Source organism: Rhodamnia argentea, chromosome 5, assembly GCF_020921035.1.
Source record: "Rhodamnia argentea isolate NSW1041297 chromosome 5, ASM2092103v1, whole genome shotgun sequence".
In the NCBI taxonomy this organism is placed as follows: Eukaryota; Viridiplantae; Streptophyta; class Magnoliopsida; order Myrtales; family Myrtaceae; genus Rhodamnia; species Rhodamnia argentea.
This window is the reverse complement of record NC_063154.1, coordinates 8,704,264-8,720,383: the sequence shown is the minus strand read 5'-3', so window position 1 is coordinate 8,720,383 and position 16,120 is coordinate 8,704,264. Positions and strand designations below refer to the sequence as shown.

The following is a 16,120-nucleotide window of genomic DNA, read 5'->3' as shown; positions in this document are numbered from 1 at the left end:
CATGGTGATCAAGGAGCTCATGGTCGTGGTGATGGTAGTGGAAATTGGAAATTTGATAGTTCTAATCGTGGTTGTGGTGTTCGGAGTTGAGGTGCCCCTCGTGGTGGTGGTAATAGTGGTTCTAGAGGAGCTCGCTTTTGTACTTATTGCCAGCGTATTGGATACACTGTTAATTATTTCTATGACCTCCATCCCGAGCTACGGGGTTTTCATGCTTATGTTGATACTAAATCTTGGTCTACTTCACATGGACATCCTTCCGGACAGAGTACGGTGAATTTGACTCGTGCAGAATATGATAAGTTGATTAGAGCACGACAGCTTGGTGTTCCTTCTAGTCATGTTGCTACTTTGGCATAGCACAATTATTCTACATGTCTCTTGTCCACTACAGCTACTCCTCATCATTGGGTTATTGATTTAGGTGCCACTCATCATATGATCGATGATTCGCATCTTCGAATCTCTACCGTGTCCGTTCCATCCACTTTAGTTAGGTTGGCAGATGGTTCTCAATCCAAAGAGATTGGTACAAGTTGTGTATCATTGAGTTCCTTTGTGTCCTTACCTTTGGTTTATCTTATTCCATGCTTCCCATTTAATCTATCATCCGTTAATTCTATAACCCGTGACCTTGACTGTGATATTATATCTTCTTCCTTTTCGTGTGTTTTTAGGATCATAAGACTAGACGTCGAATAGGTTGTGGGCATGAGGCTTATGGACTGTACGTCATGGACTATGAGATTATTAATGATGTTGCTACTGTTCGGAAGAAGGTTGTGGATGACTCTTATCGGTTACATTGTCGCTTCGGTCACCCCTCGGCAGAAGTACCTCGACATTTTCCCTTTGTGTCTAATTCTGGTCTTCGGTTTGATTGTGAAACGTACTAGTTGGGTAAGCACCATCGTGTGTGTTTTCCCCCTCGTGTTTTGAGTCATGCTTTCCATCCATTCAAGTTAGTCTACTCCGATGTTTGGGTTCCATGTGGAGAGTCTTCATTTGGTTTCTGCTATTTTGTTACCTTTATTGATGATTGTACTCGTATAACTTGATTATATTTAATAAAAGATCGTAGTAAAATATTTCATTCTTTCTACCATTTTTGTATTGAAGTTCGTACTCAATATGGCTTCCTATTAGGTGCTTGCGTACAGAAAATGCTCGTGAATATTTTTCTTTTTCTACTTTTATGTCGGTTCATGAATCTCATGGTATTTTACATCAAAGTTCTTGTGTTCACACTCCGCAATAAAATGGAGTTGCTGAACGCAAGATCCGTCATTTGATAGATGTTGATCGTTGTCTACTTCTCTACACCCATTTGCCTAAGTCATTCTAGAGTTATGCTCTTCTTACAGTATGTCATCTTTTTAATCATCTTCCATTCTCGGTGTTGAAGGGAGCTATCCCTTATGCTCTTTTTTATCCCGACTGTCCTTTGTGGTCTGTTTGTCCTCGTATTTTTGCGTGTCTGTTTTATCTATTCTTTGTCTCCTGGGTTGGACAAATTATCGCTTCATGCCGAAAAATATGTATTCGTCGACTCCCGTACTCAAAGTGGCTATGTCTGCTATAGTCCTACTCGTCGTCGGGAGTATATTTTTGCTGATATGACTTTCTTTGAGGATCAACCGTACTTTGGCCATGTTTCTCCTCAAGCGCCATCGACGATGGATCTTACGCCACCTTGCACACCTTATCGGCCATTGCCACTCCCTTCGACCGTATCTTAGCTGGATGTATCGCCTATTCCTTCTATTGATGCTCCGCCCAATCCAGGATCACCTATACCGACTCCTCTTCAGGTTTATACATGTAGTCCTCGTCCTGTTTTGTGTCGTATCTCTCCACCAGCGAAAGTCCTACCACCACCTCCGACTCCAGCTTCTGATCCTCTTCCACCAGCTTCTATCGATTCTCCTATAGCTCACCGTACTCTATCTCGGTATTCTCTTTCTCATTTTGTGTCTTATCATACTTAACCCATCGGATGTCCGCCTTTGTGTCATCCCTTGCATATGTATCCGTGCCAAGTAGTGTGCAATAGGTTTTGGCTCATCTAGGTTGGGCTCATGTTTTAGAGGAGGAGATGGCTGCATTACATCATAATAAAACTAGGGAGCTGGTTCCTTTGCCTCCCGATAAATAATTAATGGGTTGTCGCTGGGTTTTTGTTGTTAAACACCGTCCAAATGGTTCAGTTGAAAGCTTAAAGGCGCGTCTTGTTGCGAAGGGCGATACTCGGACCTATGGTATCAACTATGATGGGACTTTTTCTCCGATAGCCGAAATTCCTTCCGTTTGTATCGTTATCTCTTTGGCTGGTCGATTTCGGTGGACTCCTCGTCGGGTTGATGTCAAAAATTCATCCCATCATGGTAATCTTCACGATGAGGTCTATATGGAGCAGCCACCCGGGTTTATTGCTTAGGGGAGAAGGTGTGTCGGATATGAAAAGCTTTTTAAGGACTCAAGCAATCTCCTTGTACGTGGTTTGGCTGCTTTAGTGGTGTGGTTATTACTTTTGGCATGCATCGGTGTAGTATGGATCACTCCATGTTAGTATGTCTTCTTCAAAGAGGTGTGTTATTCTTGTTGTCTATGTTAATGATATTATTTTTACTGAAAGTGATGTTGAAGGTGTACAACGGCTCAACAAGTTTCTGCCAAAGGAGTTTAACACTAAAGACTTGGGTCATCTTCGATATTTTTTTGGCATAGAAGTGGTCTATGCCGACAGCAGTATCGCTTTATCTCAGCAAAAGTATACTCTTGACATTCTTAAGGAAGTGAGCTTTCATGATGCTAGGCCTAGCGACACACCTATGGACCATGGGGTGAAGCTTGATAATGAACATAGAGAACTTTTTTAGGATCCAGAGAAGTATCGTTGGTTAGTAGGCAAGTTAAATTATCTCACTATTACTTGTCCGGATACTTAGTTTGCTATAAGTGTGGTGAGTCAATTCATGAGCTCTCCCCGGACTACTCATTGGCAAGTCGTGCTACAAACTGTTCGGTATTTGAAGAGAGCTTCGAGTCAAGGACTTGTGTTCTATATCAAGGTCACCTTCATATAGTTGGTTACTCTGACTCTGAGTCTTTGGAAGTGACTCGATATTATAATGTAGATTGGGATGGTTGCCTTGTGGATCGCCAATCTACTTTCGGATATTGTGTCTTCCTTGGTGGTAATCTTGTGCCATGGAAAAGTAAGAAATAGTCTGTTGTTTCTTGATCTAGTGCGGTTGCCGAGTACCATACTATAACTAATGTTACGAGTGAACTTCCATAGTTACATATGCTGTTGGCTGAGATTAGACTGCCTATGATTGGATCATCTACTCTCCATTGTGATAATCACTCCGCTATTCATATTGCTAGCAATCTAGTGTTTCATGAGAGAACCAAGCATATAGAGGTGGATTGTTATTTTGTTCGAGAAAAGGTGAATTGTGGTGATATCGCGTTAGTGCATGCGTTCTGAGGAGTAGCTTGCGGACATTTTCACAAAGGCTCTTTGACATGGACGGGTTTCATACATTTGTCATAAGTTAGTCCTTTTTGCTATGTATGCTCCAATTTGAGGAGTGTTAGTTTTATTAATTATTATTATATAGTATTAGCAAGTTTGGGTTATTTATGTAATTGTACAAAGCTTAACCCTAAACCTCTAAATACTTCTTTTGATCTCAATAATAATTATTCTCTCTTTTACCAACTTCTCCTATGTGCAGCAGAGTGTCCCGTTCCCGTGATCACGACTGCTGCAAAAATTTTCCAACGTCACACAATGCAAGAGCATTTCTTATTCTCAAATTCCACGACAAACCGAATCTGATGCAGCGTCATCCGGACTAGGGTGCTATCTGAAATTACAGAACATTATAACATTCAAATCCACCGGCATTAAGAATCGGAGGAACCTACGGCATGGAAGAATAATGGTCCCCCGCAGAAATTCGGAGAGAATGTAAACAGTGAACAGCCGTCGGACATTACCATTATGTACAAAAAGATGTAATCCACGCACAAATAGCAGCCAGAGTGTTATTCAAGCTTTGCCACACAACAGCAGGAACTATAGGAGTACCGTTGCCTACACATTGCAGAAGACACAAATACAATATCCGGTTTCTTCAACTAAGAAAATATCCGAGCTCCATTTCTCAGTTCAGACGCAATCCACGGTTGAAGTAGTCTTCAAGAGTGGACTTACGAGCAGTTGTCCTATCCCGTCTTTCCTTCTTAATTTGGATAAGTTTATCATGTACACACCAGGGAAAGCTAAGATAATGATCTCGATTCAAACCCTCGTTGTAGCAACCCCAATAACTCAGATGATACGTTACATGATACCAAGCAGATGCTTTTGCATATTCGTCAGCAGCCTCGGAATGTGAACCACTTCCCTTATCATTAAACCAGGTCCGAGCTTCCTTTCTCAGGGATTTTACAGCCATAGTAATGGATTCAGCGTCCCTCTTCTTGGTGAATGACTTGGACATTTTCATTATGCAGCCACTAAGGATTTCAGCCTCCGTCTTAATCCCATAGTACTCCATCAAATTCCCCAACTTGTAATCATAATTGCCTTTGTGATAGAAAGCATCGTCCACATAGTCCTCAAATCCGTCCACTTCCATATCTGGGTCATAAGATTGCCTTGCCATTTCCTGCGTGAACTTCCGAATAGAGCTTGACGCATATGCTTCATCTTTGACTTCCCGGAAGAGCTTTCCGATCACGTTATTGGATCGGTAGCTGGGCTTGTCAAGCTTCTCCATAAAGTCAGGGTATTCTTTGGCATACAAATTAGGTGGTATCACAGCGGGTACACCAGTTTTTGGGAAGTCGACGGCAATAGAGAAAAGTTTTGCAAGCTCTATACATTCAGAGCTCATGGCCTTTTCAGGCTTACTATCTGCAAAGACAGTGTGGGCGTTGGCAATAATTCCAAGGCTGTCATTAAGTATGTAATTTACAAAGTACTCCTCCACTTCCTGTTTAAGAAACACAACAAAAGGATATGAATTACCCCATATCCATAGAGCATTACAAGAGAAATCAAGGAGCAAATTTCAAACTTGATGCAACTCATCCATTTCCGGCAAAATTGATCATCAATACCTTACACATACAAAGTACACTCAGATATACATTTTCTCTTAAAAGTTCAAGCTACATATGTGCTGGCCACTTCCTGTTTCAATGTTCCCAATGTTTCAAAATAATTCGTTCATTTCAACCTTATAAGATGGAAATGTTGCACGACGCAAAAGAAAATGTACAAACCCATCGTAGTAAACTTATATGCATGGGCAAGTATAGGCATGCGGGTAAATGCTTATTTCCACACCACAAGTATTTCCAGCAAAATCAAACTTAATAATACCAATCAAAGAACAGAAGCCTCTTAATGTAATCCACCTAAAAGAACGAGGAATTCTCAACAGCAGTGAAGAGCGGGTACCAAATTAAAGGTCAAGGTGGTAAAATTAAGCATCGAGGCAAGGTTTTACTTATCTAGTCACATTAGAACAAAATCTTTTTATAAAGATCTAAAGATTTTTTCTGTCAATCCATACATCATCATTGTAAACGATAATTTCCAAACCCCAATTTAATAGAAGCCGCAGTTAAAACAAGCAAACAGCTAACCCCAAAGCATGAGCCTAGGGGAACCGCTCACCCTGTCCAGTCCAGTTCCCCAAGTGCGGTCCGGTTCCCGGGTGGTCCAATGGAAGCGGTAAGTTGTCGAATAATCGAGGAAAAAGAACATCAAATGAAGTAAATTAGATCACCAATGGCGTGAAAGAACCCAGTATTCACCGATGGCATGCAGTCAGGTTGGACCATTCGGTCAACCAACCATTTTGCATGCACAAATTCTAAGATATCAAATTGGTATAATAGTTATATCGCTCCCTCTCTTTAAACGAGCCACGGTCCTTTTCCTCAGAGACTCGTGTCAACTTTTCTGTTTTTCCTTTCTCTATTGCTAATAATCTCTCTCTTTATCCTTATATTGGATCATTCCATGTACTTCTTTTGACATTATAGATGTCAGAACCAAGAAAATGAAAATGACAGGAAGTTTTTTTGAAAGGAAACTAGTTGGGGAGGAACATGGTCTTGGCTACTCAGTGCAGTTAGGTTTTGTATCTTAAAAAAAAAAAAAAATCGACCAGGCCAGTCAGGTCCTGTACCCCTTGGAACCGGGATCGAGACCGCCTGGCCACCGATTCCAATTTTAAGGACTGGGAACCGGACCGGTTTGGTCGTTCCGACTTGCTCACCCCTACATGAGCCCAATCATTTTTCCCCCCCATAAGCAAGGATGAGTTATCATGGTATGGATCTCTATTCTCTAGAAGAGTTTCTTTGCAAGGAGGAAATTGAATGGACCGACCTATGGTACTTCCAATTCGAGATCATCAATATTTCCTACAATGCCCCGGCCTTCTAGATATGGAGAAAATACCACAATGATAAGGTAGTTTCGCTTGGTGTATGGACATAATGCCTTCCATGATCACACACTTTAATCCATAACTTCCGATTACATTGGTGTTTCCTAGATAAAAATCAAACTTAACATGACAGATTTGCATATTTAGTTTTACAACCGTCTGGATATAAAAAAAACCCGTGCATCATTTTGGTAAGCCTACTTTTCATTTCCTCATCTTTTCTTAGGAAATTAGCTATGTCTCTCCAGAACAGTCACTTGAATTGCATCAAAGCACAATCCTGGTAATTCACTCAACAACAATGCCTGATTAAATACACCTTCTCTAAGGCTGGCAAATTATTTGAAATGTCGAAATAGGGTTTCATCACAAGTGAAGTGGCTCCAGTAGTCGTTATAGACACATTTGATGAGCGGCTCTTTCCCTAATCTATGTTACCTGGACTCCCGAGTCCCGGTCAGATAGCCCCTAACCATAGGTGAATGCAAATCCCAGTCAAGACAACACTACAGCCTCAACCACTTCATTATTTACCATAAGCAGTTTTAGTTTCCCAACGAAGGTTCATATCACTTGGTGTACAGTGACATCTGAAGTTGCAAGAGCAAAATTTGGCAGTTAGCTTTTAGGGCAGAAGATGAATAGAGGCATTGACAAACTTGGAAAGCCTCCCAACAAGTAAAAATGGTTGAATTGCATGAGGAAATTCTAAGTGCAAGTCCTTTCAAGGGACTTCTCATAGAATAGTCCTGATCAAAAACCTAATTTCATGTTATGTAAGGCATAACCAGAACTAAGGCTTTAAGAATACTATTGACCTAATGGTTGAAATAATGAGCCCACTCATACATAATGGTTTACTGAGTGACTAATGTTTAAGCTATGATCTGCTTGCAAAGGGTGCAAATTTTAGCTTCCCCGGGGTTCTTCCGACCCAGGGTATGAAGAAAGAGAAGCACGCATATTTATAAGCAAAAGGAAACAATAAGAAAACAAAAGAACAGGGCAGGGAAGACATGACATGACGTCACACACCACATTCCTCCACGAGATTAAAATACAATCCAAGCACCATGTCAGACAAGCCAAGTCGAATGAAATGAAAGAGAATGCCAAGATGATGGATACTAGATGTAATCACTGCCATAACTATAGGCTGTTAAAAACATTTCAAGTGTCAGAAAAAAGTCATTACATAATATAGAATCCCTGAAAATCCTGAGGAAAAGCATTACCTCAATAGTGACATCATGATCCAACCGCTCAGTTGGGGCAGGTGTGTAATCCATAGGTTGTATCTGGCGATGAGGAACTAATTCTGAGTCCCAGGAGACAAAGTAGATATCTCCATCCAAATCACTCCCTGAACACTCATTTGGATGAGGCCTATATTGTTCAAGAAGTGCAATATGCATTAAGAAAGAGAAATTGTCTGAGATGAGAATCCTTTATTGACATATCGGTATCATATTTTCCTTTCTACTTTTATCTATTAACAGTGGGTTTGGGATGATTAAAAGTAGCAAACTTAACCCCAATTATCGGGAAGCAATTTTTTGCCTCTACTTTTAGCTAGTAAAAAATAAAGGGAAAATTATCGGTATTTATCCAGAACCAGAACTATCATAAGAATAGAAAAACAGCATATCAGAGAATGCTTCTTAGCAAAGTTGCATCACATGTACACAAAATCTACACATGTGCCTCGGATCTGTGGACTCAAACCAACATACAAGAAAGAGCAAACCAGGAGGAAGACCAACAAGAATTCAAATCAAGCCACCAGATCCCACTGGATAAATATTCAAGCATTTATTCTCATTGCCTAAAGGTGATAGAAAAGCAGTCCCAAAACTATTTCTAAAGAAAAAATGTCAAAATTATCCTTGGTTATGTAAAATGAGGAAAAAATTAAATCGGGTTACGCATCACATCATTTACTTCAGACCTATTTCAAACGTAATATTAGAAAATTTAGACCTTAAAATACTATGACTGAACCAAATCAAAACAACAGCCAAAGATCCACAACCAAAAGCAAAAACAAGTCCAAAATGGATCCATGACAAGTACCAGAGCAACTGAGGTCATTCCAAGCCAATAACAAGGCATGTTAGAGTCATACCTTTTTCCCTTTTGTGGAAAAACAACACAATCCACCATATGATGTAAAGCTGGAACGTCTATAGCAGTTAGAACACGCACATCACCTGGATGTAAGCAAGGATTCTTGGCAACAACTACCTTTCCCCGTACAACAAAGCTTTGATCTGAGTCAGTACCGATGAACATGATTGACTCATCCCACATCTGTCCTTTCTTACCGGAATACTGCACAAACACCTGACCATATTCCAAAGTTCCGGTTTCATCAAGGCATCCCATCATCGATCTTCCTTTGGGAAGAAATATCCTTGTTTTGGTCCGCAATTCGAACAATTTTGTTGCTCTGAATGTTCGCAGCATCATCGATAGAAATGGCTCTGCATCAGGCTTATAACCACACTTTAGCATTTCCTTGAGAATGTTACTATTCTCGCCAGGGGACATTAAATCTAGAGCTTCTTGTGCTCGTAAGGGATCAACTAAAATAGCATTTAGCTGATCCACAGCATTTTTTTGCATTTTCTCGAACACATGATCCGGAACGCCAAGTGTTGAGAGAAGAGTGATCAACTGGCGATTCAGAAAGCAAGGCTGATATTTGCTCCATGCTAAGACATTTAGCTTTGTCTCATTTGATTCGTACTTGGCCATGCTCTTTCTGAGTGATAGTTTAACATACGATGTCGGATCAACAGCCACAACACCTTTATAACCTCCATAGCGAATTTGAAACGCAGAAGGAGTATAGCTCTTGAAGCTACATTTTCTTGCGACTTTCCGAGCTAACTCTTCAGATATTTTTCCGATTCCATCAGAAAAGACATAATGTATATTCTCAACATATGATTTGACTTCAACATCCGGAATGACTTCAACTTCATGTCTACCTACATTGAGAGTTTCAGTAGATGAACTCAAGGATTGGCCGAGTCTTGAGGCATATTTTGCCACATTTCTTATTTGACTGAATTCACCCATCTTTTCCCTAATCGTTGCAGCAGTACACCCATTTATTGGAGCAAACATCCAAGCAGAATTTTCCCGCAACTGACTGGACGAGAAGGCGAGAAATTCAAACTTCTTGTCACCTATTCTTATGCCATTCTTGAGTACAGAAAGGACTCTTTCATATATATCCGTCCTTCCATGTCTCGAAGCAGTGCGAGGAGATAAATCAGTAGAATGGATTTTATCCAAGTCCTCGTCCACAAAAGAAATGCGGATAAAATTGTCAATGTACTCAGCATAACTCCGCAACACATGATTTGAGACATTAATTTCTGGACCGAAGAAATACACCCTGCATGGTGTTATTTGCACCCTATGTACATAAACCAAGCCAGCATCTAACTTTATTGAAGATAGTTTTGTAGAGTGCTGGGAGGTGAGTTTTGTAGAATGCTGGGAGGTAAGATATTTCTTGTGCTGCTCAATCAGCCATTTTGACGGCTCATAACAGCATTCTTTCCAATGGAACAGTTTGTCTAAGGCATATAGGATTATGTCCATGTCTATCCTCTGCGGATCAACCATTCGATAGAACAAAAAATCAAGACAAGGTCCTGCTAGACAGCCACTCTGAACTAACAAATTTATCTTAAAGAGGATCTCATAAGGCAAGTCAACTCCTCTGGGAGGGCCTACGATCGGAACTAGATCCACGCCGCAGGAGAAAGGAAAACCTTCTTCCACAGAAAAAATGTCATTGGTTTCCTTATAATTGACAAAGTTCTCATGAAAATCTGGCAGCGAGCATTCAGAAGTAATCTCTAAACATACACCAGAAGACTGTCCAATGCAAGCTGATGGAGTAAAATCAGTCGCTCTCACCCACTGGTCATCAGAGCCATCTCTAAAAAAGTTGTAGACAGGACTGTCCAACAAATTTTCTGAATGCTGAACAACTTTTTTCCGAATACGAGGAGCCCCGTACAGCTACCATCCACAAGAACGAAAGTAACAAAAATATATTAGGTCCTCCTCTATCTTAAGCAGCATACCATGCAAAAAAGCATGAATGGTGGAGAGGTATATGCAAACATAAGAAAATAGAAAAAGGGCCGTGTTTCTTTATCTCAGTGAAAGTGAAAGTTTTGGGCTGAAGCTGAAGCCCCAAAAGCTGGCTCCTTATAAAGGAAATCTATGATGCCCATCAAAATACTTACCTCCATGGAGTATTTTCCACTACGCCAAAAGTATAAAGTTCTAAGCCTCTACAAAGGCTCTAAACCATTCAAAAGTTCCAAATTAGCCAGATGCCAGAATATGATCAGCAGATAGGATCTATTACTAGAAGGGAACTTGTGTACCCTGGAAAGCCTCCTGCATAACCAACCTTGCTATGACCAAGAAGTTTGTTAAGATCAATTTAGAATACGCGAATCAGACAAGAGTCTTCATCTAACATTAAAGGTAGCCTTAGAAGATTGGAATTTTTTTAATACAACAACATGCATAATTCCCTAAATCAAGAAACAACAAGCTCATGAAAGATTATGATCATAAACCTCCAAGCTTTATCTTTTAAGAATGTTTACAAAATTCTATCATGTCTTGTTGTGATTTTAACCATGCCTTAGTAAGTTCTCCAATGCTAGTTGGGAAACTATAAATCATGGAAAATGGCATTGCATGTCATAAATCTTGTGTACAAAAGGCAATCAAGTCATAAACCTTTCAATTGTTGCAATCAAGTCCTCCCAGCAAAAACATTTTTGATTTCTCTTGTTGGCAAACTGTCTCACGCTACCAAGAATGCATTTCAGGACGAACTTAATTGGAGGTCTAAATTTTGATCGCATAAATTTAAATGTTCGGAACATGCTTCATTGTATACACAAGTTTTACCACTTCTAATACACTTTTCCCTATCAATCAAATTGCATGCAACCTAAGTACAAGGTAGCGTTCAACGTGATCTTCAATAGGTATAATATCACCAGTTGTCCTTGTACCTTCACCCCACAATCAAAATCATCCCTCTACTCTCTTTTTTCCCAATTCAAATTATTCCCTTATTGTTTAAAATGTTCCATTGTTACTCCCTCCTTTATATGTTTTCTCTTGGCTACATGGACAATCGGATTACTAAGTTGGACATTAGAGCACACATGCCTTATGATTCACGGAATTTTTTTTTGTGAGGTGCCAAATAGGCACCGCATCAGACAACATCAAAATTGAAATAAACAAAAAGAGGAGATAGCATCATAGGCTGATGGCCATGGCCACTTGATATGGAGCATGCAGCCATCACCACTCGAGCTCGTGGCCCCCATAGCCACTAGATCTGGAGTTTGCCATGGCTGCTCGAGCTCGAGCTCGCAGCTGCCATGGCCACCAGATCTGGAGCTCACCAAACCTCGAGCTCATAGCCAACATGGCCCCTTGTGCATGAGGTTTATTTTTCCCAGATCTGGGAGTCGAAGGGGGTAGAAGATGGCGACCACTTAGTCATTGGTGCGTCCGTAGAACATGTTCTTGATTTCCAAACTAGGTCCTTGTGCATCCTAAGACGAAAATTTCAACTGTATCTTTTCGAAAGAGGCTTCTTCCACCATCTCTCTCTTAATCAACTCAGTTATTATTGTCTGAGTCTCTCTTCGACATACATCATGCTGGTCCAATTTTTTTAGTAATTCCTTGTAGATTGTAAATACTAGATATCTCATCATTCACTCCATAAACTTACTAGCTTGACTGTTTATTGCAACCTAGCCAAATGACCCTTTGGGTCCCAAGATGATTAGACAAGAGGCTAAACCAGAATGCCTTTCCCTAGTCCCGACCAGAGCCGACAAATAATGTTTGGAGTTCTGCCTGCCATTTCACTGTTAAGATAAGGTCTTGCCAAGCTATCTATGTTCATGATACATTTGATCCAGGCAGAAATACCTTGAAGTTAAAACAAAAAGAACATCTTCTAATTAAGTTATCGTCAAGTCAACAACTGGGAGCCTGAAACAACCCCATTTACAGAGCTAAAAATCAAATCCCAACTATATGGGGAAGAACGTAGTGCGAAGAATTTTAACGTGCATTGGAATTAGGAGATCACACACAAAATGATGTTCAATCAAATGTAAAAACCAAATATGCATTGTAGGATAAATCACAATATTAGCACAAAATAGTAAATAAGTCTCTAGAAATCTGAATGAAGTCCACTCACCTGAATCACAAGATACATTCTTTTATGGTCTCTTGTACGGTGTAGCTCAATCTGCCAGATATTTTCATAGGATAACTCGAGCTTATACTCCGTATTGTAATAAGACAAAAGGAAGCAGAATTTTCTCAGCCCAATCCCAAAATTTACAGAGACATTCATCCCTTTCCACAGAGTAGAGAACCTTGTAGTTGATACCTGGCAACCAAAATGCAAAATGATACCTTCCATTGAATTCAAAAGGGTTCTTGGCCTTTGTACAATATCATGCTCAACCCTGCGAGCAGTTAGATAAGAACGCCCATGCCACAAATCTTTTCGATTAGACAATGAAACAATCAACTCAGCATATTCAGCTTCCATAAATTGGACCATAGCATATGCTCGAACCCCACGTTTGTCTTGTCTAACTTTGATGGCATAAACAGTACCACTGCCAGTCCTTTGCTCCAGGAATCCCCTGACGGTATCTGCAGTCACTAATGAAGGGAACCCGTGTACGTTTATAGTCTTACCCATTCGACTGATGCAAACTTTACAGCACTCTGTTACACCATATCAAGGACATCACCAGCAATGACAGAAGAACGCCAGCCTAGGGCCTTAGAAAAGCACATGGACCATTCAACTTCAAGCGTGAAGTTTGCAACCCTGAAAGGGGAATTACAGGAAACGTGAAAGTTTATATAAACTGATGGGCTGCCTCAAATGATCATCAAATGAACGTGCTTGCTCAATTTGAAAAGCACTCAAGAAAACTATTTACAATCAGCACTGTTCACATTGAGCAAAAAAAGTGACCAGCATCAGAAAAACATCAAAACGGCCTACAAGTTTAGGCAACCATATCAACACATGACAGTGATGGACTCTAATACCTCCCACAAGTCCATACAACTATGTTAAATTGCAACAAAGATTCTTAGATTCACGATGATATGCTTCCTGAAAAATCCCTCCTGAGTCAATGTTAATATTTTATAGTTGCTCGTTCGTGCTCCTCAAATTTCCAGAGTTTCACTTTCAAATCACTTGACTTCTCTTTAAAAAAAAAAAAATCCGAAGAAGTTGCACATGAAAGGACGACGATCACTTGCTTCCCCCTTTTGATATTTTCTTTCCCCCTATTTCCTTCACCGAACTTGCCCGAAACCAAACCGGACGCACGAAAGGACGACGATCATGGGAGCACCAAGCCCAGATTCCCAAGCACCATCTCACTCCATGAAGCAAATTCCACAGAATGCAGCTTCTCCGAGACCAAACCCCAGAAAACCGCGAGATCCGTCACACGGAGTTCGCACTCTCGAATGTAACGTCGCAGTACAGCAAGAAGAGAGCAAAAAAGCAAAACGGGGATCATCAAAGGCCCAAACTTGACTGACAGAGAAGAAGAAGAAGAAGAAGAAGAAGAAGAAGAAGAGGTGCGATTACCTCAAAGAGCTCGCTTAGCAGTGAAGGAATGAAGGGTCTGTCCCCGCGGTGTGAGAGAGTGTAGCAAAGAGAGTGGCAGAGAAGAGAGACCGTCTCCTGCGTCTTCGTCGACGCCGAGTCAACCTCTCAGTCAACAACACCACACCAGACTAATACCCCCAACTGCAACTAAGTCAACATCAATCTCACTCAGTCACCGCTGCTCTGTATTGATAGGGGAGACAGACGGAGAAAAGCCAGGATTCCCTCCTTCGCGGGCCATGTTTGCTGACGAATGAGAACGTGACGATCTGCATGAGCGATATTATTGTGCTTGTTGAGGAAGGAAGCTCTTTGCCTCGGGACCCGCACGGAGAGAATATTGCCGTACTGCCCGACGGCTCCTGCCCTTCCTTTATTTTCGTCTTCCTTTTATTCTCGCCTTCCTTTCCAACATGGGACGCTTTTGGGACGGTCCACCTAAATCAATTTGCAATAAAAATCACAGGGGCTCCATTTCTTTAACAAAAAAAAATATATATTTTACGTAATAAATGAATGAACAATTGTTTTTTCAATATTCACGTAAATATTTATGTATAAATTATTATCCACAATGACGTCATTTTCTATGTATTAATTAATTAAAGTGAAGTAAACAATTAGTGTTGGAAAAACAAACCTTCGAAATTATTTAATTTTGACGAAACAGATAAAGCCGAAAATCCCAAGCCATGTTGCCACGTTTGATAACCTCGTGAGATTAAGATGAATCACAAAGGAATTGCTGGGTGCGGGGCATTAATCGCCGGAGGCCTCACCCGGAATCTCGCAAATCGCAATGAAATTAAAGGCGACGGAGATGGCAAGTTGGATGCACTAGGGGAAAATAACCAGTATCTTCCTTCACACAGAGAGAGCTCTCTTCTCTCCGTTGAAGAATCATCATTGCTCAACCATTGAAGAAGAAGTGACATAGACGAAGCAACGAGTCTCTTACCCTTTCTTTTATCATTAGTTTTTATTTATTTTGTTCCCGATGGCCAAAACGATGTCGTTTTTTTTTATATGTTTTTTCCTGAATGAATTTTTCCAATTCACATCAACCCATTTATGATAAATGCCATGTCGAATTTTCTCGTCATATAAATTACCGATGGCACTTAATTGAACATCGTGTGAAAATTACGATACTTCTTTTGTTGCGGACATGATATACTAAAAAATATACTTGATTTTCTAAATGTGGAGAACGCAGTAAAGAATGCAAGTGCAAGATTATGTAATTTACACATAATTCGAACTCTTGAACATAATGTCGCCGTACAGCATGAGAGAGAAAAATAAAAAAAAGCGGGGATCATCAAAAACCAAAACTTGACTGACAAGAAGAAGAAGAAGAGGAGGAGGAGGCACAGCTACCTCGAAGAGCTGGCTTAGCAGTGAAGGAAGAAGGGTCTCTCTCCGCGGTGAGTGAGTAGAAAAGATAGTGCAGAGAAGAGCGAGCATCTCCTTCGTCGTCGTCACCTCCGAGTCAACCTGGGGACCCACACGCAGACAACATTGCCGTACTGCCACGTTCGAGAGGTGACTGCTCCTTACCCCTCTTTCTATTTTCTTTTTCCATTCCAACTTGGTGCACTCTTTGGTGGACGATTTCCTTTCATTTATTTCGAGAAAAATTAAATAATTTTAAAAATATATTATTTTTTAAAACACCACCAGTATCATTTATAAAAATAAATAGTAAAAATATTTTTCTTTAATTAATTATTTCAAGCGTATCAAATCATTCTTTTAAATAATTTTATTTTTAAAATTATTCATTATTCGCGAAACAACATAGTCAAAAATCTTAACCTATATTGCCTTGTTTGATAATCCTGTAAGATTAATTGAACACTCGAGAAAGAGATTAAAACTGTTATAACTTTTATTCGACGTTTATTTTTGC

General features: G+C 40.2%; 2 protein-coding genes across 4 annotated transcripts in view; one reads left to right on the top strand and one right to left on the bottom strand.

Moving 5' to 3' along the window:
- LOC115739986 (loganic acid O-methyltransferase-like) overlaps positions 1–16,120 on the top strand; it is a 222,458-nt gene that overhangs the window by 18,874 nt on the left and 187,464 nt on the right. The gene's annotated exons all lie outside the window — the stretch shown is intronic.
- On the bottom strand, positions 3,983–15,701 carry LOC115739988 (RNA-dependent RNA polymerase 1-like). Of its 3 annotated transcripts, XM_048279461.1 has the most exons (6): positions 13,891–14,032; positions 13,632–13,740; positions 12,757–13,404; positions 8,605–10,520; positions 7,715–7,865; positions 3,983–5,009 (listed from the first exon to the last, which is right to left on the bottom strand). In XM_048279461.1, the coding sequence occupies exons 3-6, from the start codon at positions 13,270–13,272 to the stop codon at positions 4,176–4,178; spliced, it is 3,417 nt and encodes a 1,138-aa protein (XP_048135418.1). In that variant the 5' UTR covers positions 13,273–13,404; positions 13,632–13,740; positions 13,891–14,032; the 3' UTR covers positions 3,983–4,175. The 3 variants fall into 3 exon arrangements, with proteins under 3 accessions (XP_048135418.1, XP_048135420.1, XP_048135419.1); XM_048279463.1 differs by lacking the exons at positions 13,632–13,740; positions 13,891–14,032 and adding an exon at positions 15,589–15,701; XM_048279462.1 differs by lacking the exons at positions 13,632–13,740; positions 13,891–14,032 and adding an exon at positions 14,188–14,452.

What these genes read in the sequence shown, in the direction of transcription:
- LOC115739988 (XM_048279463.1), bottom strand. Translation starts at nt 13,272, where the DNA reads ATGGGTAAGACTATAAACGTACACGGGTTCCCTTCATTAGTGACTGCA. An exon ending in TTTCCACAAAAGGGAAAAAG is followed by an intron (nt 7,866 to 8,604) that starts GTATGACTCTAA and finishes TGAACAATATAG; the next exon opens with GCCTCATCCAAATGAGTGTT. An exon ending in ATCATGATGTCACTATTGAG is followed by an intron (nt 5,010 to 7,714) that starts GTAATGCTTTTC and finishes TTTCTTAAACAG; the next exon opens with GAAGTGGAGGAGTACTTTGT.